At 45.7% G+C, this 23,932-nt stretch overlaps 1 protein-coding gene across 1 annotated transcript; it reads left to right on the forward strand.

The window, feature by feature from the left end:
* Positions 1-5,395: 5,395 nt before the first annotated feature.
* Positions 5,396-18,308, forward strand: LOC125520044 (protein RER1A-like). The gene is made up of 3 exons (XM_048684837.1): positions 5,396-5,889; positions 17,612-17,792; positions 17,884-18,308. Exons 1-3 carry the CDS (start codon positions 5,411-5,413, stop codon positions 17,938-17,940), a joined length of 717 nt encoding a protein of 238 aa, XP_048540794.1. The 5' UTR covers positions 5,396-5,410; the 3' UTR covers positions 17,941-18,308.
* Positions 18,309-23,932: the final 5,624 nt, after the last annotated feature.

The following is a 23,932-nucleotide window of genomic DNA, read 5'->3' on the forward strand; positions in this document are numbered from 1 at the left end:
CGACGCATGCCCAGCACTACGACTAAGCATGGGCCTACAGACACCCATATTGCTCGGGCCAGGCACGCTGCCTTGGTCCGCTACAGCAATAGGCACCCTCCGTGGAGCACCCTGCCGCGCAGCAACAATATGAGATCCAGCAACAGGATAAGAGGCAGAGGCACCGCCTGCATCAGAACCCCCCCCGGCCGCTGGCCCGTCGACGACCACCGATGCCCCGCCCACGACCGGCGCCCCCTGCATCAGACCCCCGGCCAGCGGCCCGACCACGCCCACCCGTAGCCCGCCCACGACCGGCGCCCCCTGCATCAGACCCCCGGCCAGCGGCCCGACCACGCCCACCAGCAGCCCACACACGACCAGCACCCCCTTCATCAAACCCTCGGCCAGCGGCCCGACCACGTCCACCAGCAGCCCGCCCACGACCACGCCCACGACCACGAGCATTTACCAAACCAGCACCAAACCCAACAGCATCCTCACCATGGACCACAACCGGACGACGTGGCATGTCAGTAACAGAAGTACAGCATACCCAAGACACTGAAAACAAATAAGCAAGAACAATGTAACCTTAAAAAGCAGAACACCGGGTATCCAAATATAGCGTAACAAAGTAAAAGGACCAGACACGATCTATCATACCCTGCACCAGCAACAAGGCCACGAGAAAGATAAGGCTCACAGTGAATAAACAAATAGTTAATATCCATATCTTATTACAACCAGTCACCCATCTCATACACAATGATCTAAGCATAGACCAACCTACATCACGAAGATAAATCTATCAACTAACCAACAGGGAAAAAAGACCCTAGATACAAGGCACACCTAGAAGGCACATGCCGTAGAAACCAACCAAGCATGTAACATCTGCCGCCGCAAAGCAGCATTGACGTCACCCACGGCAGCAGACGCATCACCGGCAACAGCAGGCACCGAAGACCGAACCAGTGAGGCCGCCAAAACAACTGCTGAACAAGCAAGTTCTCGATAAGTCATCATGCTCTTGTAATTGTAGTCTACAACAACAAACCCATACAGACCCTGTAGGAAACAAATAGCTTGGAGAGCGGCATCATCATGAAGAGATGGGCAACCTATACCGTCCCGGGACCAAAAAAACTTCGTCATGGTCAAGGCATCACCTCTAGGAACATCAACATCTAGCTCCACCCCTCCAAGCACAACCCCATTGTCCATGACCTCCCGCAAGTACGAATGGAATGACAAACGACATCGCGAAGCAACGACATCTAACATGTGCACAAAAGAACAACCGACTGCAAACATCCTGCCAGCAAAACAGGAACCCAAAATAAGAAGACCCCACACAAAAAAGAAAACACCAACCAGGCATAAACGTTAGATCCCAAAAGAATGTAGGCAATAGATCCTTGCAATATATATAACAACCCACCTCTGCAACACACATGAACCCAAACAACAATATACATGGACCTTAGGCATAGGCTATATCCACAGCAGATATGGACTGACAGCAATCCAGAACATAAATAATAAATAAACAACATAAATAATAAATAACACATCCCCTGTAATACACATATTCGCAAACAACATAAATAATAAATAACACATCCCCTGTAATACACATATTCGCAAAACAGAGGATAGAATCTGCGGTATTTATGGACCACAGACACACATACGACCTACAGAAGTAAAACCGAGGAGGCCAGGCGAGAGGGGAGAATTACCTGCAACCGAACCAGCCAAAACACCTCGAACAACACGAATCAGAATGGATCAGCACGAATCCGAATGAATCAACAAGCAAACCCTAGACAGATCCCTGAAGAACAACAAAAGTCTTGATGAGCACATACACAGCACAGAGGGGAGAACAAACAAGGGAGAAATCAATTACCTCAGCCATCTCAGAAGCTCAGCCGGTGTGCTCCCTTCCCGGTCAACTCGCAAGGCAGGCCCAACGCAACGGCACCGTCCAAACACTTAAAATCAAGCAAACAAGCAAGGGAGACGATAAGAAACATCCGGAACAAAATAGACGAGCGAGAGGTAGAGGGAAACCACCTGAAGGACGGCGTCGAATCGAGAAGGAGGAGCGCCGGCGACGAGAGAGAATGAGATCCAGAAAGAAGGAGACGAGAGGGACAAATGAGAGCACGAAAGGGTGGGTCGCTGCCCTCCCCCACCCCATAGCCGGACGAGCTAATCACCGCGCGCCACACACGACCCCCGGGAGCGAAAAGACCGAAATACCCTCGGCGGGGGCAAGATATAACATGCGGTGGCATGGGATATTTCACCGCTGGTACACGCGACGGGAGGAACGGAAGCGCATGGAGGCGGTTAGAGGCAGTAACTATTCATTTCTATAGTGCCAAACCAGGATCCGACGGCCCATATCTTCCATCTGCTCGATCGGATGACCCAAAACCCATCAAGCATCGCGATCCGACGGCCGAGAGTGCCTGAGCTCTGAGAGAGCTCGGTGGAACATCCTTCTCTTATCTCTTGGTGTTTTCTTATATCCGAATAGAAGTTATATTGTCATGGATCATCCAACATGTTGAGCTTGCCTTTCCCTCTCATTCTAGACAAATTCTTTTGCACCAAGTAGAGATACTACTTGTGCTTCCAAACATCCCTAAACCCAGTTTTGCCATGAGAGTCCACCATACCTACCTATGCATTGAGTAAGATCCTTCAAGTAAGTTGTCATCGGTGCAAGCAATAAAAATTGCTCTCTAAATATCCATGATCTATTAGTGTGAAGAAAATAAGCTTTATACGAACTTGTGATATGGAAGAAATAAAAGTGACAGACTGCATAATAAAGGTCTTTATCACAAGCGGCAATATAAATTGATGTTCTTTTGCATTAAGATTTTGTGCATTCAACCATAAAAGCGCATGACAACCTCTAGTTCCCTCTGCGAAGGGCTATTTTCTACTTTTATCTCCTACCCTTATACAAGAGTCATAGTGATCATCACCTTTCCCTTTTTATACTTTTTCCTTTGGCAAGCACTATGTGTTGGAGAGATCTGGATACATATATATCCACTCGGATGTAGGTTTTCATAAAGTATTATTATTGACATTACCCTTGAGGTAAAAGATTGGGAGGTGAAACTATAAGCCCCTATCTTTCTCTGTGTCCGATTGAAGCTTTGAACCCATAAGTATCGCGTGAGTGTTAGCAATTGTGAAAGATTATATGATAGTTGAGTATGTGGACTTGCTGAAAAGCTCTTATATTGACTCTTTCCGATGTTATGATAAATTGCAATTGCTCCAATGACTGAGGTCATAGTTTGTTAGTTTTCAATGAAGTTTCTGATTCATACTTTGCTTTGTGAATGAATTGTTACTTTAGCATGAGAAACTATATGACAATATATGTTGCTGTTCTAAAGATGATCATGATGCCCTCATGTCCGTATTTTTATTTTATTGACACTTATATCTCTAAACATGTGGACATATTTATCGATATTGGCTTTCGCTTGAGGACAAGCGAGGTATAAGCTTGGGGGAGTTGATATGTCCATTTTGCATCATGCTTTTATATTGATATTTATTGCATTATGGGCTGTTATTATACATTATATCACAATACTTATGCCCATTCTCTCTTATTTTATAAGTTTTACATGAAGAGGGAGAATGCCGGCACCTGGAATTCTGGACTGGAAAGGAGCAAATATTAGAGACCTATTCTGCACAACCCCAAAAGTCCCGAAACTTCACGGAGCATGTTTTTGGAATATATAAAAGATATTAGGTGAAGAAAGTACCAGAGGGGGGCCACCAGCCAGCCACAAGAGTGGAGGGCGCGCCCTATCCCCCTAGAACATGCCCCCTGACCTTGTGGGCCCCCTGGCAGGCCTCCGGTGCCCATCGTTGGCTATATTGTGCGTTTTGACTTGGAAAAAATCAGAAGGAAGCTTTCGGGGCGAAGCGCCGCCGTCTAGAGGCAAAACCTGGGCAGAACCAATCTAGGGCTCCGACGGAGCTGTTTTGTTGGGGAAACATCCCCCGGGAGGGGGAAATCGTCGCCATAGTCATCACCATCGATCCTCTCATCGAGAGGGGGTCAATCTCCATCAACATCTTCATCAGCACCATCTCCTCTCAAAGCCTAGTTCGTCTCTTGTATTCGATCTTGGTCCCAAAACCTCAGATTGGTACCTGTGGGTTGCTAGTAGTGTTGATTACTCCTTGTAGTTGATGCTAATTGGTTTATCCGGTGAAAGATTATATTTTCAGATCCTTAATGATAATTAATACTCCTCTAATCTTGATCATAAATATGTTTTATGAGTAGTTACGTTTGTTCCTGAAGACATGGGAGAAGTCTTGTTATAAGTAATCATGTGAATTTGGTATTCGTTTGATATTTCGATGAGATGTATGTTGTCTCTCCTCTAGTGGTGTTATGTGAACGTCGACTACATGACACTTCACCATTATTTGGGCCTAGGGAAAGACATTGGGAAGTAATAAGTACATGATGAGTTGCTAGAGTGACAGAAGTTAAACCCTAATTTATGCGTTGCTTCGTAAGGGGCTGATTTGGATTCATATGTTTCATGATATGGTTATGTTTATCTTAATTCTTCTTTCGTAGTTGCAGATGCTTGCGAAAGGGATTAATCATAAGTGAGAGGCTTGTCCAAGGAAGGGCAACACCCAAGCACCGGTCCACCCACATATCAAATTATCAAAGTAACAAACGCGAATCCTCGGGAGCGCTTTGTTTCATATAAGAGTTTGTTCAGGCTTGTCCTTTTGCTAAAAAAGGATTGAACCATCTTGCTGCACCTTAGTTACTTTATTTACTTGTTATCCGTTATGATTTATCTTATCACAAAACTATCTGTTACCGATAATTTCAGTGCTTACAGAGAATACCTTATTGAAACCACTTGTCATTTTCTTCTGCTCCTTGTTGGTTTCGATACTCTTACTTATCGAATGAACTACGATAGATGCCTATACTTGTGGGTCATCATGAGGGGAGGATGAAAATTGGTGGCAGCACGCGCCTGACGACGGGATGGGATGCAGGAAGAGGAGGACGGACGATGGCGGCGTAGAGGATGAGCTAGTGTTAGGGATGGGAGCTAGGCCGCGAGGTTGACCCAACCACGTAACCGTAAGTGCAGAAGGACACAACTAGTTTTTTACTCAACACAGTGCTGCTGCCATTTTATATCCATATATGAAATGACAAAAATGCCTCGGTGGGGGCAAGGATATCACATTTTGATGCAATTGAAATTTATCGGACGGCTGAAGTTGATCTGGTAAATATCCAACGACTGACATCCCACGGTCTGTGTTCGCGAGAAGATTCCAATCGAACGGCCGAGAAGCTCTAAGCTCCGAGGAGGCAAGACGTGAATGGGATGGGATGGGATGGGATGCCATAAGGGCGGAGGCCTTGCTGCACGAGATCCCCAACCCCAGTCCGCTCAACGCCATGATGGACCCTTCCTCTTCCTCCACTGCCTCCGCCTCCGCCCCTGCTCCGGCTGCCTCCACCTACAGCAGCGATAGCGGGGGGCCCGCCGCTGCCCTGTCGGCAGCGGTCGCCACGGCATCCCGGCGGTTTCAGCACCTGCTGGACCGGTCAACTCCGCACGTGGGCCGCCGTTGGCTGGGCCTCGCTGGGGGAGTATTGGTGTACGCGCTGCGCGCGTGGTTCGTCGGCGGCTACTACATCGTGACGTATGCCCTCGGCATCTACCTCCTCAACCTCCTCATCGCCTTCCTGTCGCCTCAGGTCGACCCCGAGCTCGCCGAGGTCCTCGGCGAGGGGCCCGCGCTCCCCACGCGCTCCTCGGACGAGTTCCGTCCGTTCGTCCGCCGCCTGCCCGAGTTCAAGTTCTGGTGCGATCCTTTGCTCTTGCCTGCGTAAACCGGATCCTGTGATGTGTCATAGTTATTGCACATCTAAGTGACTCAGTCAAACTAGAAAGACAGAAAAAAGATAAAAGAAAATGCTTGCATGGATCTTAGCATAAAATCAATGACATAGGACTTAGATGTGCAATACTTAGAGCACATCTAGATGTGCTTTAGCAAAACTGTATGTTTAATAGAGTAACTGGGTAGATGCGTTTTTCTTGCTTGCTTGATGTGTTAGGGTCTTCTCTGTCTGTGCTATGATCGTCCGCGAGGATCAGCTCCGTTGAGATTTGATGTTACTTTGAATGTGCTGTCTTTTTCTATCAGTGCTGGCAACTAACCTATGGACAAATTGCTAGGGATGAGATGTACAGAATAATCCTCCCTGTGAATTTCAACTAACCTCCCCGTAATCCTAACTAACCCCCCCCCCCCCCTCCCTCCCTTTTCTCCCCTAAACTAATCTCGTAGGATTTATCCCGTAAGTTTTGTATTACTCGGGAGCTTGAGATCTTGATAATATGTGAGAGGTGATGGGGTTATTTGATGGTAGAGTTTTTCTTTTTTGAGGGTAGAACTTCTTGGGTCGATAGGTGAGCAGCCAATTTCTGTCTTGGTTGAATTGCGGAATTTTCGGAGATTGATGCGGGAGTGGGACTTAGCTGGTTCCTGCAAAACTCTTGTGCAGCCATGCGTGACTGCTTGTTATTTATTTGCTCATTTTATGGTTATGTTCCATGTAGGTTATCTATTGTGAAGGTGGGAGCTTGTTTGTGATTTTAATGCGTGAACACAGTCGCACTGGTCTTTGGTTCTGTGAATTCTGTTGGCTTGCTTGGGAGCTGCAATTTGGCATGGGATCCAATTTTGTTTAGCATAGCTGTTCAAAGTAGTGGGGAAATAAAATCCAGTGTAAAACACAAAATAACTTTTGCTATTTTCCGAATGTTATGTATTTAGGGCAAGTTCTTTTCATCTTCTGAGACAACTTCTGGGTTGCGGAATCTTGAGCTGAAAAGAACTAGAAAAAGCCTCCTAGCTGCCAGCTCATGGCCTCCGTTTCCCTCACAAAAATTGTTGGATGGAGAATTGGCGCCACTCCCAATTTCCAGTTGATTCCCGAACTTATGTAACTTGAACAAATGTTTTTTTGGCTTTGCCCCCCTTTTCATCGTTTTCTACCTAGCGCTGCCACCTCGCCCCACCGAATCCCCAACATGGCCACTGCTGCTCGTCCTGCTCCCACCTTACCTCGTCGCATCGATCGGTGCAACTGCTCGTCCCTGACGCTGATCCACCTCCTCTTCTTCCGGTGGACGCATGGGAGTCGGAGGCGGGCGCGCTTGGCAGGTACTGCACCCTATCACCGGCGCGCTGGCAGGCTGGCACGTGGCGCTGAACAACATCATGTTGGACCAGGGCGAGGGCGCCCACCTCAGCTCTGTGGGCGTGGGCACGTGTGGTGAGGGCACCAGGGAGCACCGGCTGAGGGACCTCCCCCTCCTGACGCTTCTGTCATGTGCTGCATCGCGACAATGCCGTAGAGCATGCTGGTGGTGGGCACGAGCTAGCACCCGTGGTCGGCTGCAGGAGCGCTGTGGCCATGAGCTTGTTGCTGTGAAGCTTCTGGTCGCTGTCACCATTTTGCTTATCATATTCAATCTTCAGTTCCGTAGGATTGGGCGTCCAGGCTCCAGTTTTGATTATATTTTGAGTGGTACGGGTACGCAGGAACAGAATGTTTGTTATGTGAATGTTATGACCAATTTTGATGCTAAGTTGGCAGTGGGCATGCTATTTGAGTGTGGTTATTTCTTATTTGGACTATTATGTTTAGTAGATAGAGGACATGCTATGTGATGTGGTGCTATGTGAATTTTGATGCTTAGCACACAGTGGGCATTATAAACATTTCAGCACACAACTCATACAACAATCTCGGACTGCAATAGCTGAAAAGAACTGGACAACTGAATCTGTACGCAACTGTTTCTGTGGGCAGTTTCTCAGAATAAAATTCTGGAGAATCTGGAGCTGAAAAGAATGAGCCCTTGGTACGATCTACTGAACATTTTCCTATTTCCATCTTTTTTTCTGAATTGCCGAACACTTCCCTATCCCCATCTTGGCGCACACTCCTTCTCTTACAGCTAGCAAAACTGAAGCTTTGGTGCATGCATGCAAGTATAAACAAAAAAAGATGATGTCAGCAAATATTATTTTATTTTGAAAAATCAGAATGATTTAACTCCCAAATAGTATTATCCAATTTACGATCCGTTTTCATCATTAAGTTCGTCATGACGAGATCTTTGAAACTAGATCTCATATGGGTATGCCCTGACATCTCTTTTTCGGGTTAAAAATTAGGAAGCTGCAACATGTTACTTACAAGCTACTCGCAAGTAGTTATTCAACATGAAAACTAGAACTCTTGGAATGTTTCAGCGACTTTTGAGAGCTCAGAAGTTATCATTGTTACTATATAAGTCATTGTTATTGTCTTGAAAAATTATCTCGGTTGGATGTCTAATCAAATTTTTGGGAGCTTAGAGATTACCAAGCCAAGTAAATGTGTCAGTTACCAGATAGCAATGTTTAGGATATCGGTAAATTGGTACCATATTAGTCGGGTGCTGAGTATGGATAAATAGGAGAATTTTCCAATTAATCGGCCAATGAATCAGTTAATTGGCTATTCGGTGACGCACAGATTAGCGATTAACTGACCGAGATGCCGATTAACTGGCCGATATTTGGAACAATGCCAGATAGTTCAAGATATACTTATCAACTTTAAAACTAAATCTCGCTGGTAGCCAACATTATTTGAGCTACTGGATTGCTCACAGTCCAAACAGTAATGTGTGAGCTAGGTAGCGATTGCCTCGAAAATAGATCTCACCAGAACCACCATTACTTCATCACTAGTATGGTGGTGACTGTGACATAGTATGCTGGTTAACTCTCATGGTGATAACTGTTGTAGCATGAGAAACTTGGGACCTACATAATTGCCATGTTGGTAAGTATAATTTGGATGTTGGGTAACTATACTGAGTGGTTATCAGGTCACTAAAGTTACCGAAGTACTCACAAGTTGTCCTATATCTCACTGAACCACCATGTAAATACATCAGTACAATGGTGGTGGTGACTATGACCTGTTATACTAGTTAACTACAATTGTTTCATGATGTAACTTAGCTTAAGGAGCCGTGTAACTACGTAATTGCTATGTTAGTAACTGTAGCATAAGAGCTGGGTAGCTACATAATTGCTTTGTAACTGTAGCATGACCAGCATGATCAACTGGGTAGCTGCATAATTGTCATGTTGATAATTGCGACTTACAGTAGTAGTGTTATGATGGTAATTTTACTATGGATAACTGGGTAAATATATCGGCCATGATATTGTAACTTGAGCATCAGTGAGAAACTGGGCAACTATATTAGCGTTATGAAGTCTGAGTGACAAATTAAGCTTGAACTACCGAGTAACTACATGGTACTTTGATGGTAACTGTAACCCGGACAACTGGGTAACTAAAAGTGCCATAGTGGTAACTTCAATATGAAAGTTGGGCAGATATGGTAGTGCTTTGATTACAAGTATCTGTAACCAAAATACCTCAGTAACTATTACAATACTAATACTGGGTAATTACATTGTTTAACAGTAATAACTGTCACCTAGATTGTTGGTAACTCCATCAATTTCATGGAGGCACCGACTCACATGTGTTGCTTTGCCAAAGCAGCTTCCCCTCCATGTTGTGTTCCTTTGCACCACCTTCCCCTCCTAACCAAGGTTGTAGACAAATCACTCCTGTGTAGACAGTCTACAAAACCTACAGGATTGGCTGCTAGAGATTAGTCATTCTGGGCACCTCATCAATCAGGCTGCGCTTGAAGCGGAGTTTGGCGACAAGGCAGTCGTAGGCGCGTGAGGAAAAGAGCTGGTGAAGGCATTGTAGAGAGTATTGGGTGTATGGCATTATGTCGAGCATGTGGTGGGCGAGGCATGGCATAACATTGAAGCTGCACATGTGACGCAGTGGGGAGGGATGCATGCTGGAGCGGGCGAGTTGTCATAAGTGAGACTACATTCGGATCTCCAGCTTGGCACAAACGACTTGAGATGCGCCACATCAGGAGTATGACATGGGTAGGACCATGTTGCCAACTCGATGGAGTGGAAGCTCACGTCATCCAAGACTAGAGGAACCCACCATGGCGAACACGTGACCTCCGGTACCTAGCCTGGCCCCCTCAACCTGCCATGGCAGCAAATCCACTTGCCATGGCATTTATGCCACGCCCCATGGGGTCATGTCCCTATCCAACTCGCCCCCAGGCAAGACTAGGAGCCTCTGTTGGTGCTGGACAGGACATCTTGGTAGAAAATCTCGGAGTGGAATAGTGTGATGAGAATGCCGGAGAGGGGCAATGCTGGGCGCACATGCGGCTTCAGAACCTGGAAAGAGAAAATATGGGTGCATGGCTGATGATAGAGTCGTGGAGTGTGATTGCGGGAGAAAAGTAAGAGGCAATTAAAGAGGGGAGCGACGCATCGCCCTTAGATTCTAGATCGGATGGTGAACAGATTGTTTGGCCTAATGGTCGCCACATAATTTTTTCGAACATAAAAATGTACATATCAAAAGTCAAGCATGGATTTGTGCTCGTGAAAACATCTTAAATGACAAAGAGAAGCTACGAAATAATCAAGTACACTTTTTATTGTGTGACGATCCTTCACATTCACATTTAGATCTAACTGGTATTGCATTAGACATAAGATGAGAGTAGGAATAGAGTTTGGAGGGTCGGTCGAATGACCTAATATGTCGCTTGCTCATAAGGTAGTTTTTTTTGCGGGGTGCTCATAAGGTAGTTGAATACACGCTTTAAGAAATTGGACCATGCTAAAGGTTTGACCTGAGGAGTTTGGAGGGTCACTCAAATGAGCTAATATGTCGCTTACTCATAAGGTAGTTTAATACACTATTTAAGAAATTGGACCATGCTAAAGGTCCGACTCGACATAGATTGACCCAAAATATACTATAACGATACCATGTTTGTTTTTATCCTACTTTTAGATGATTTTATTTAAACATATTAGAAATATTAAATCTGTGTAACACAATAAATAATCTTCTTTTTAGTGTGGGTATAAGCAGACAATCCAGAAATAGGCAATCGACTCACTGCTGACATTTATTTTGAGGAGGATTTTCAAAGGAATAAGGATAGAATACAACAAACAAAAATCAAAGTAAGAATAAAAAACGGTGTGGCAGTTAACTTCTGCTAGATGCAAGCCAGTTGACCTATTGATTGTTCTCATTTTGCTACTCATTTCTTGCCGAAAAATTCGGGTATGCATCCTCGACACATCACCCAATATGCTAGAGAGCCGAAATTTAGGTGTTTGTGTTAATCCACCATGAAGGCTGATTTTATCATTAAACACGGAACAAGTTTAATTGATGGGATAAACACCTATTACTTTCATATGTAATTTTTGTTTGTTAATAGTACTAAAGGTTATAAATAATGGGATATGTTGGATTAGACTGGTTAGTTATGGGCCGAGGCTAGGTCCAGGTCCATGTGGAGTTGTAGTCGGCTCCTCGGACGTGGCTCAAAGCAACTGCAGTAGCAACTAATGTCCACTGTTCTCTATCTTCTTAGGCCATCCAACGAACCAGCTTAGTGGTCTAAAAAAGACAAAACACTAATCAATATTCCCTCCGTCCCATAATATAAGAGCGTTTTTGACTGTAGTATCAAAAACGCTCTTATATTATGGGACGGAGGGAGTAGAAATTAAGGAGTACACATGCCAGATTGTCCGTACTTCTTCTCGGGCCAAAATTGACAGAGCCGTGTTGTCGTTGTTTTGAGACCGACAATACTGTCGAGAGACAACAAATTTGTTCGGAGAGGATGCTAGCGACAAATCGAGATGGTAGCACAAGAAGCAAGCAATTTACCTAGGTTCGGGCCCTCCCTGGAGAGGCAACACTTTAGCCTATGGTGGTTGTATTGCTTGAGTGCTTTAAGAGATGTGTTTCTTGGGTTATAAGCTTTCGGTGGTGGCGGCGGCCGAGGAAAAAGAAGAGGCGTAGGTAAGACCCTAGCTAGTCGGCTCTAGAATGTTGTCTTTGTCCCACAAGAGGCCCCCTAGCTTGCCTTATACTTGGTCGAGCTAGGGTTACATTGCTCGGGTCGGACTAATTGTGGGCTCGCGCCCCTTGGTCCCTTGGTCGAATCGGACCATGCTGTGTGTGGGTAGCCGCCTGCTTCCTTGTCTCCCAAGATGGTTTGACTCATCACCTTGGTCGATGTTGTAGCTGATCCTATGCTTGTCTGGCATGTCCGAGTGTCATATCCTTGTTAGTAGCCCCTGATTACCGCGTGACCTACCTGGCGGGAAGTCGCCTGCCTAGGACTTGTTGAATTTCTGCAAAAAAGGATGAAGAGAAGGAAACAAAAGCCTATCGATGACCTCCCCGTCGGGCAAGGACGCCGTGGCGGTTGAGTTACGAGCGGGTAAGACTCGGTGGTATCCAATTACTAAAAGCGGGTGGAGTCTGGCTATCTATGTTTTTAAGGCGACGCCTTACCGCCTTAGGGAGGGGGGGCGCTTTGGTGCCTAGGCGACGCCTAGGCGGGCGCTTTGGACGCCTAGGCGCCCAAAGCGGTCGATTTTCCAAAGCGGAGGGGGAGCGCTTCGACGCCTAGGCGTCGCCTTAGGGACGCTTTAAAAACATAGCTGGCTATTGTCAGTAGTAGGTCAGAGTCTTGAGTGGCACCTGTTAGTCTGGTCGGGCCAGTATAGAGGTAGTGTCCTCGGGGAACACCCTCACATCTCTTTATGGAGCCGAATCTCTAATCACGGTGCCGGATGCCCTTTGTTAGGGGTCGAGCTCGTGACCCATGGAGGGTGCATCATCTCCGCCCTACTCCGTAGTGTATCTGGGTAGCCTAGACGGCGGGGGTCAACCATCGATACCCATGATTGACGACGCCTGAGTCCTAAATAGCTAGTCTTTGACTAGGGCCTATGGGAGACTCGCCTCTCAGGTCTTGCAAAGTCCTATTGGAGGCTCGCCTCTCATCTTCTGCAGTCTTTGCGAAGTCCTGCGTGATGGCGCATGCCACATCTGCGTTTCAGCAGCCCATGGCAAAAGGGCTGGAGGTTCTCACCGCCCCGTTGTTGGATTGAATATGCGGGGGAATGAAAGCGTGTGTAGCTTGGGCTTGCCTCAATCTTCGAGGCGGGGCCATGAATGCGCCGTCTTCTCGGCAACGTGTGTCCACCTTGGTGGGCGCATGCGTGCCAGGGCGGGAAGGTTGGTGTCGGGGCGCGGGGCTTGACGGAACACGACGCCCGTGTTTCCTCCCTCACCCCCTTGTATAAATCAAGGGGCAAGGGGAAGGCAATGCCTTTCACCCGCAAGTCCATCGTTGTTGCAAACCCTTCCCGCTGTGGCCTGGCCGTTCTGCCCGCGCATCACCCTCCCAAGCTAGTAGCTGTCACTTGTCTGATCTTTTCCATCCGGTGACGGCCACCGCTAGCCCATTCTTCCACCGCTTCTTCGACCCTAGATCTGCGCCTTTCCCATCTTTTTTTCGACCGCTAGTGAAGCTCCTTTGTTAGTGGTGGACAAATAACCCATGGGGATGCTCTTTGATGCTACCTGTGGTAGGACAGAGCGTCCGGTGACATCGCAGATGGAGTCTCCTGTGAAGCGATGCCGTCCTTTAGCTGGCTCTACCCCGTCGATGCCTTCCGCCGTTGGGTGGGCGAGGCTTGCGAGCCGGATCCCGAGATCCAACGTGTAAACTTGGAATGAACCATGGCGGCAAACTTACTATAGATAGACAAGACCTCACTACGAGAAGATAAAATATATCCGTGTGTGTCAAGAGGAATCATTTATAAAGATAACATAGTAGCGATGGCCTCCTTTCCAGGCAAAGGGAGTTGGACTCCGCACTTGACAGTCTCGCTAAGACACCACCGGAGACGGATCTAAGAACACCATGTTAGACTAAGGATGAGAGGCGAGACCCGCATAAGTGACCGCATAAGTGACCAAGACGATGATGCCATCTTGAGAACAACTCGTAAACAAGGCCAGGCAAAGGGAGTTGGACCCCACACTTGAGTGAACAAGATTGAAAGTATGCTTATGCGGTCTCGCTAAGACACACCATCGAAGACGGATCCAATAACACCACGTCAAACTAAGGATGAGAGACGAGAGCCGCATAAGTTTCCAAGAGGATGATGCCCATGTTGAGAAGAGCCCGTAAACAAGGTGTCCGAGGCGGACAGACTGGCGGCGGTGGCAGCGGAGGGAATGTGAAGCCAATCAGCTCCCAGAGACCTTGGCAATGATGACAGCGAGGGCCAGCACCAAGTAGAGTGCCCGTGTGATGATCTTGAATAGAGCAAGATTCAAAGTCAAGAATGACCCTACAAGCGGAGTCAACAATCTGACCACCAGAAATGAGTTGCATGGTAAGCCGAGGAACATGAACAAGATCAGAAACATGAAAGGCGAAGTGCTAGATTGCCTTGGCCATTGACCAAGAGGGATGTACCATCAACAGTAAGAACATGAAATAAGAATCTAGTGGCCAAATAGAGGACAAAGTTGATGAATCATGAGTCATATAAAAAGATGCTTCAGTACCAAGAATCAATGATGATGTACCTACCTGTGTAGAAGGTGGCCCCACAATGCCAAAAGAGTTGGTAGTAGAACCAACAAAACCTGTCAATGGAGAAACGGGATACACAGATAGTACGCGTCGTAGTTGCGTAATTTCCTGCTCAGACAAGGGCTCAACTAAAGAGATCGACGTAGATCCACCTGACAATGGAGAACGAGAGGCAACAAACAGGCCGTGAACACATGCAACCTCGTGCTTATTGAAGGACACAGCTGAAGTAGTTGACATAGAAGCTTCGAGAGAGGAGCGGCCACCATCACTTGTGGAAGCCGCTAGAGTAGGCGGAATAGCATGACCAGTATCACTTGCAGAAGCCAGACGAGGTCGCATGCAGACAAGCACCAAGTGCCAAGGGAAGGCGCATGTGTGAGGCGTAGACAATGGAGCGATATGCACCAACACTGTCGGTGAAAGTCCCGAGGAGTCGGTGTACAATGACAATCACCATGCGCGGAGGTCGCAAGAGGAGTCTGAAGAATGACCACCACGGCCCGTGGAAGGCGTCAGAGGGAACGACCTCACATGTGGATGAGCACCAAGCACCGAGGAAAGGCGCGTGTGCGAGATGGGATCAATGTAAGGAACACTGTCAAGAACCAACGACGGTGAGGGAGGTGTGTACCTACAAAAACTTCATTCCTGTTTTTTTACTTTGAAGGCCAGTTGAATGCAGTCACGCACAACGCACAGAGACGGTGCATGCATACAAGAGGTCGTAGCTGCCGGGACCAGCGGGTAGCAGAAGCAACATCCGACAAGTTGTTGGCGGGAAGCTGCAGGTGCAACAACAGCGGGACGGCTGGATCCACTGACAATCACGGATGGCTGGAGCACTCGTCGACCTCGGACGTGGAGTACGGTGGTAGGGGGTGGGCGATCGGGGACCTGCGGCCCAGCGGGGGGAGGTAGTGGGTGGCAGTGGGGGATAACCTGGAGGGCGGCGGCATGGCTTGACCTGAGACATGCTGAGGTTGGCAACGCAGAGACCTGAGGTGGGAGATGCAAGTTGGATAGAGAGAGAAATTTGGATGGAAAGGGGAGGAGGCAGCGATGGCCAGCTAAGAGGGGGATGGTGGTAGCATGAGTTTGAGATTGAATCGGAGCATGAGTTGCGTGTGCGGAAGAAAAAACCTAGAACTCTAATACCATGTATGGAAATATGCAACTCGTATATGCAGGTGGCCATAGGCCAGTATATGTACACGTATAGGTATGGTACAATATGCAGAAAGCCCTTTATAGAACGGGGAAAATACAAATGGTACACGGCTAAATACTTATAGCTCTAAGAGGCCCTTTGGTTAAAGGTCTAACCCAAGGCAATGCTAAATTGCTAATATCTGCTCTCATAATTTAATACGACAGCAACAACAACCAAACCTTTTAGTCCCAAACAAGTTGGGTAGGCTAGAGGTGAAACCTAGAAGACCTTGAAACTAACTCATGGTTCTGGCACATGGATAGCTAGCTTCAGTACACCCCTGTCCATGGCTACTTCTTTGGTGATATTCCAGTCCTTTCAAATCTCGCTTAACGGACTCCTCCCATGCCAAATTTGGTCTACCCTGACCTTTCTTGACATTGTCTGCATGCCTTAACTGTCCTCTATGCACTCGCGTTTCTGGAGGCCACGTATATCCTCATTCCAGAGCCGATCCTTGTGTTGGACATGTATCCATCCCAAACATGTGCATCTCTGCTACACCTAACTGTTGGACATGTTGTTTAGTTGGGCCAACATTCAACGCCATATGACATAGCGGGTTGAATCGCTGTCCTATAGAACCTGCCTTTTAGCTTTTGTGGCACTCTCTTGTCACACAGAACACGCCAGAAGCTTGGCACCGCTTCGTTTCAGGGCGCACCTCTTGGTTGGCTTGCCATATGAGTTATGTTCTCTTTATGGTTTCTTTTGTTAAACTATTGTTGATATGAGTTAACTCAAAGGGCATATGTCATACAAATTCTAGTTTTTTCTTGAAAAATTCATACAAATTCTACTCCCTCCGTTCCAAATTACTCGTCGCAGAAATGGATGTATCTAGAACTAAAATACATCTAGATACATCCATACCTGCGACAAGTAATTCGGAACGGAGGGAGTAGTTGGTATGGTACACGTATTCTTCTTTAGTTAAACTCTATTGGGTGGCCTATTAGCATCATTACAAAAAATATCATTACTTATGGATCATTCCATGGTATAATCTTGTTCTCTGTTTAACTGCTGATTTTTTTTTGCAAGTTATTCAGTATTCAAGCAGGCACCCTTCAAAGCCTGCATATGATTGCATTCCCTCTAATCAATCCAGTATCATGCTGTAATCACCACCATTTCTTTTCTTGTAATAGATGATTTTACAATGGATAACTTTACCATACCCAGTGTTTGCTGGTTTGAGCCAACCGCACTATTCAGTCATTACAGCACACAGTCAATGGGTTTGACAATCTGCTGCCAATGGTTTTCTACTTTTAAGCAGTTCTTCTGGTTCCCTGGTTGGTAATATGTGACGTACCCTGCTATTTTTCCATGATAATTCCTCAATGTTTTTTTGGCTGTATTGATATTTTCCAAAAATGTTACTGTTGACTTTGCATCTAACGTAGGTTTGTTGTTTTTGTGCTTTATATCTGTGCCGTTGTCATAAAATCATGTCAGCTGGAAAATTGAGTACCATCTACGTTGGAAGATATTGAACGTTGATTAGCATCTTGTTATTTGCTATGATTATGGTGTTTATTGCACCCAAAAGGACGTTAATCTATGAAAAATACCATTTCGTCAAGGTTTTCCTATGCAGTTGATTTCCTTGAAGGATATAGTTAACTTCTCTTCATTTTTTCGGGGTTAATTTTTCTGTGAGTGGGTAAAAGAAATATTACCATTGAATGACTGATCGTTTGTGTTCCTTGCTAAGACCTTCACTCTGTTTTCTCCTTTGCAGGTATTCTATAGTTAAAGCATTCTGCATTGCTTTTGGCATGACATTCTTCAGTGTGTTCGATGTGCCAGTGTTTTGGCCTATCCTTCTTTTCTATTGGGTGGTGTTGTTTACTGTCACAATGAAGCGTCAGATCCTTCATATGGTGAAGTACAGATATGTTCCATTCACCTTTGGGAAACAGGTACCTTAGATAAATCATTTCAGTTAGTTCTACATCTTGCTCACATAATCGTAATATATGTTATATTGTTGATGTTTGGTTTATTTGTCAGCGTTATAATGGGAAAAGGGCAGCTTCTGCAGATGATCTCACACTTCCCAAGGATTAAATATATGGGAATTTGGAATGGTGAAATGCTTTTGTTAGTTATGAAAACGTAAGAGAGAAATTGCTTATAGTGGCTGCACCCTACCGGTAGCTCCTCACAAAGATCTGAACGTTGCAATGCTAACATCAAGCATTATGACCTCACTAAACCCTGATATCTTCACAGTGCTGAGAATAGGCCTTGGTGGCCTAACCTGGATTTCTGTATTCCCATGGTGTTTCCCCGTAGTGGGGCACGGAGCTAAATGACTGTACACATTTGTTGCTCCGTATTTCATTGTATGTCATATATAACGTGGAGAAGATGGCCCAGAATCCTGTATACTTCCGTCAAATGCTTTATTCAACCATCGTTTCTTGCCGGCGCAATTGCCTTGCTTTTGCAGCGTGAATAATATTGATAGACTTTGTTGAGTTGGTTTACTATTTCTTAACAATTTACTGAGGTAGTACTAACTAAGAAAGGAATAATTTGTCTCGTCTACTCCCTCTGATCTAAAATGTCTTCACCCCCTTTCCTATCGAAATATATGATGTTTTTGCAGTTCAAAAACGTCTTATATTTTAGTACAAAGGTAGTATTAGTTTACAGAGGTAGTACTAATTTAGTACTAATTAAGAGGGAATAACAGAGGTCCAAAACGGAAAAAACTTACATAGGGTGTTATGCATTCGAACGCCGGTCCTCAAAACGGACATAGTACTCCCTCCGGTCCTTTTTACTCTGCATATTAGAATTCTCTAAAGTTAAACTTCACAAAGTTTGACTGTATTTATATGAAAAAATATCAACATCTGCCATGCTAAAGTTATATAATATGAAACTTTAAGTCATGACACATCTAGTGATATTGATTTCAGATTATGAATGTTGGCATTTTTTTCTACAAAGTTAATCAAACTTTACGAGGCTTGACTTCAGTCAAATCTTATACGCGAACTAAAAAGGACTGGAGGGAGTATTTATTTATGGATGCGTGAACGCTGGTCCCCAAAACGGACATAGTATTTATCCGTGGATGCGTGATTCGGGAGTTGGCCATCCAACACTCCTAAATCTTCGCCCACCATGGAAACAAACTTGAACAATACAAACATAATTCATGCAATATGATTGGAATTCATGCAAATAGACATATAAGTTCAATCTATTTTACATAAACTAGTCATATAAGTAAAATATATTTGTCATAAACTAGACGATATTTGCTCGTTCAACTTCAACTAAAATGTAAAAAACCCTAAACTAACTTGTAGCGGACGGGGACCTCGTATGCCTGGCCGGCGGCACCTCCTCGTCGGAGTGGTCCTTCTAGTGGCGGAAAGGCCCAAGGACGCGGCAACCCTGCCCGACGCTCGCTGAGAAGCTGCTCCGCTTCCTCCTAGGCCTGCGGAGGGCTGCCTTGGCCAACGCCGATCGGGAGCCCTGTCCTTGCCCGTGCCATCGGCACAATAGTGGAGGTGTCGCGGAGCGACCAATCCTTCCAGATCTTCGCAACCACTTCGTCGAGCTGGTAAGCGAAGAGAAGAGGATGTGGAGTGTGGTGCGGACGACGCTTGAACCATGCATAAGTAGGCATGGCCAGGCGAACAAATGGGCAACCGGGTTCAATGCGGCGCACCAGCCGAAGTAGGCTTCTCGGTCGCCGCATCGGCACTGAAGCGGCGTCGCCCACTTGTCCGGTCTCGTCACTCTGACCGACATCAATGCCGTGTGGAGTCATGTACACTCTACAGTGGGTTGACCGACATGATTGCATGGTGATTGCTTCGCGTAGAGAGGTTTTTTTGGTGGGGTCGGCTGTTGGACACACTAGATAATACCCCGCGCGTTGCTGCGGGAATGCGTAGACACATATTTGTAGTATTACATGCAAAAATTTATGCACATAATCATCTCATGAAAAAATGTATCGAAAACTATTTTCAACATGCCTAATGAATTGCCACGGGCACACAAAAAATCTTATGGGCAATAAGTCTCACAGAAAGGAAATGACACCAACCATGCTGATGAAAAAGTGGTTTGAATACTTATAGGATGTGGCTCACTGTTACATTTTCTGCTGATCCCTAGCACTTCATATTAAGAATCAATCTCATCAATGTGGAAGTTTTTTGTTAACTACAAAAAAACGAAAAGTTCATTTAGAAACTTAGAATCGATACAACTAACAACTACAATTGCATGGAAGCGTATTAACCATAAAATGAGCATCTTTATGTTCGCAATTACATATCCTGAAAGAAACATGTGGAATGGACTTAATAATAGTATTCCTATATATTATATGGAAATACCATAGCAAACTGAGTGAAACGATTCCTAAAAAAATAAGAACAATATTGTACAGAAAAATAACTTAAGCATGTTTCTATTGTGAAGCACGGTGTATCCTTAAGCATCGGGTTTCTCCAATAAATGAAAAAAAAAGTCTCACCTCGGTTATGTAAGGGTGCAATAATAATTTACCATGCCTTCTCCAGAAGTCCCACCTCGGTTATGTGAGGGTGCAATAATAATTTACCATGCCTTCTCTAAATGGGAAAGATGTAGCAGGCAAGAAAAAATGTGTCAACAAATGAAAAATCAGGATCAAGTAGTACAAAACTATTAACTGAGAAAAAAGAAGCATGTATATGTATTGTACAAAAGTAATGTATTTGGCCACCTCAGTGAATCATTTGATGAATGAGTTAATAGGAAAAGAAAAACAATAGGCAAAATTTCAATATATTCAAGATGGACATATATTGAAATTTGATGCTTCTATATCTATCATAGACTCTGCAAATACATATAAATCGATGCTTTGTTATATAATGACCCATTTGGAAAAGCAGCTTGACAGTAACATGTTGGATGGAGCAAACTGCAACTTTTATGCTAATAGATGTCGCCAACAGTATAATTACAAAATCAGAGGAAAAGGGCTGCACCTCAGTGAGTATAGTAACACAATATAACCTGCAATAGACATAGTTAAGTGAAAGGTTTAATTAGGGATGAACAAAATTTAGTCTGTCACCAAAATAAATCCCACCCTGTGCCAAAAAAAGAGGCATCACTAATCCATTCAACAACAATCTGAGAGTCCGGGTGGCTAGGAATGGAAAGGCGACCCGGTCCGTGTCCCAACTCCCATAGAGAGATGCAGGTGAGATAAACTGTCAGGTGTGTCGGAGGAGCTCAGGAGCAGAGGAACTGCGTGTACACGTCGATTCAGCTGTGCCTTCCTTGCCGATCTCAGTGGCCGGCAATAGATCCAAGGAGTGCACTTCACGCGGAGATCACCTACCAGTCGCCGGACTCTGCTGCAGCTATGAAGAAACTGGTTTCTTTTGTTTTGAGTGAGAGAGAAAGCTGACCATGGACAACCGTGAGTTGTGTGCAGGTAGGGGAAAAGCTTACCTTCTTTTATGGAGCGTTGCTTACATGAAGTAATTTCGTTTTAGGTGAGAAGCTGTTCGGCTGGCTCTTACGATTAGAAACGGAAGCATTAAGGTGGCGTTTGGTTCAAAGGCAAGTATGGGTTGGCTGAGGATGTCCTTAACCACCTGGTTAAGGATAGCCACCTTTTGTTATTTGGTTGAATGGAGTTGGCTGGGTTGGATAACCACATTTTGTTGTTTGGTTGGAATGATGAGAATTGGATAGGTTGTTGTGATGACCTCTTTGTTGTAAGAAGGTGAGATTACCCATATACATGCATTTTTAGTTCAATTATTTTCAAATATCATTAAACCATATTCTTTTGCTAGTGCTCCTTTTGTTTACATTCGAAATCATCACCTTGTTTTTTTAACTGAAAAACTGTCACCTATGAACTACATTTGATAGCACAATCAAGTGATGCAAGCTAACATCGCCCGATTCTCAGATTTGCATCACGTAATACAACCTTAAAAGAGCATCAGCTTCCAGTGATGTGCTAGTGCTAGTGCCTCTGTTTGGAAAAACAACGGGCATTCTTCATACACAAACAAGCTAGCTGCAGAGAAACGAGAGAGGTACAAATCAGGTCATAGCACAAAAGAGAAGAGTGCTCTGCTTCTCCATCGTTGATGCGGAGAAACGAGGAGAGAGATCGATCAGAGCATAGAAAAGAACAGAGGAGAGGAGAGAGGCCTCGCGATTCCACGCTGTCGGCGTTCACCGAGCCCAATGAAACACTGCTTCCTGTCCAACGCTCTTAGATCCCCCGATTCGTCGCCGCCGCCGCTGCCCCTTACCCGCCCCTGGTGCCCGCCGAGTGCAGCCGTCACAACTACCCATTCCACGCTGCAGGATCCTCCGATTCCCCATGGCCGTGCCAGATCCTGATCCAAAATCTGCCACACACCGCCGTTCTTCTGTCGCTCGGGTGAGGGAGACGAAAAAACATCTTGGGGGCTGCGGGAGGTTACCGAAGCGCTGCAAGCGCGAGTGGCTGCCACCATCCGCCAGATTTTCACGGACAGCGTCAACCAGATTTTCGAGGGAATATTCCGAAATTATGGCTGCCCACAACCACTCCATCCTCTCACCCAAACAACTCCTATCCCCTGAAAAAGCGGCTATCCCTATCCCAGCATAGGATAGCCACCTAACCAAATGCCACCTAAGAGGGAGATGCCGTTCGGCTCTTCCAGTGGGAAACATAACTATTAATGGAGAACAAAGCTACTAATTTTTGCTGAAGTGTACATGCGTGTGCCTTCTGGAGTAGTAGTAGTTAACTGAAAATTTAGGGATTTAATTAGTGGTTAGACAAAAAATAAAAATGATGATGTGGCAGGTTGTATATGCTAGGTGGCATGTGTGGGTATGTGTGATGATGTGGATGGGCTGCATGTTAAGATAAATAGGATAGTGGGGATGAATATCTTAGGTATATAGGATACGTGGTGATGGCCCTAGAAGACCCCATATGCGGTACTATTCTAAATATACTTTCAATCCATTTCTAGAATAGAAGCACATGTAGTACCGTAGAAACATATGACTTCATATCATAGACGCACTGTCTTATGTCGCGGACTTTACGAGTTGAATATCACAATTGTCGGGGTTTAGGATCCAGACATTGTGCTGTTAGCTACGACACTTTGAGAGTTCGGCGAGGGACTGAACGCGTCTAGCTTCCTAGGTCATGATCGGTCAGAGGGAGGAAGAACAGAAGGTGGAACACACAAGTACCCAGGTTCAGGCCACCTTGATGGTGTAATACCCTACTGCATTTTCTCTTTATTTCATACTGTGTCTGGATACAATGTGTGACTTGAGTTGCCTATCCCTCGCTTCGTGAGTCTGTAGCCTTCCCCTATTTATAGGGCATGTCGGGACCTCTCGCGGAGGCTCTCATTGGCTAAATATTACATTGGGGAGGCCGGCTCTAGCTTGTATCGATGGAGTATGCCCATGTGCGCCACGTGTGTATGTGCTTTCGATGATGATTCTCAGAGCATTGCATTACACCGTGGATGTTCGGACGTCCCCTTCTTCGTACAAGGGGGATCTGTGATGAGGTACCACCACTGTAGCGGCGTGCGAAGCAGGCGAACCACCCTGTAGCCATTGTAGTTGACTTCACCCATACAAAGATCTTACCCGAGCTTGTGCACGTGGACTAGTCATTCAACCCCCATCCCTCCACTGACATGGGCAGTAGTGATCAGGGTATGGGGCATTTACGGACTAGCCTGAAATCAGGATCCTCTCTCTCCGGGCAGATCAATAGCGTGCAAGCACCATATCCCGGGAAGCCTTTGTAAAGCGATTCCCGGGAAAAGTTAGACCTCGTACTCAAAACCATTTCATGGCATCCTGCGCCAGAGTTCACCAGGTTGACTGAAGTCTTTTGGAGCTATGCCCTTGTCGAAGAATACCCATGGCCCACAGTCGAGACCTAGCACACCGTATTAGCAATACCCTGGTTTTTCTTACGTTGACAGTAGCCCCTGGGCCCGTCACCCGCCTCTGCCGTTGTCGGGCCCAATAAGGGAGACGGGGC

Source organism: Triticum urartu, chromosome 7, assembly GCF_003073215.2.
Source record: "Triticum urartu cultivar G1812 chromosome 7, Tu2.1, whole genome shotgun sequence".
NCBI classification, from domain to species: Eukaryota; Viridiplantae; Streptophyta; class Magnoliopsida; order Poales; family Poaceae; genus Triticum; species Triticum urartu.

Excerpts from the sequence above, each read along its gene's own strand:
- LOC125520044 (XM_048684837.1), top strand. The coding sequence starts at position 5,411 with ATGGGATGGGATGCCATAAGGGCGGAGGCCTTGCTGCACGAGATCCCC. Across the intron at positions 5,890-17,611 it reads CTGCCCGAGTTCAAGTTCTG|GTATTCTATAGTTAAAGCAT; the intron begins GTGCGATCCTTT and ends TCTCCTTTGCAG. Across the intron at positions 17,793-17,883 it reads CATTCACCTTTGGGAAACAG|CGTTATAATGGGAAAAGGGC; the intron begins GTACCTTAGATA and ends TTTATTTGTCAG.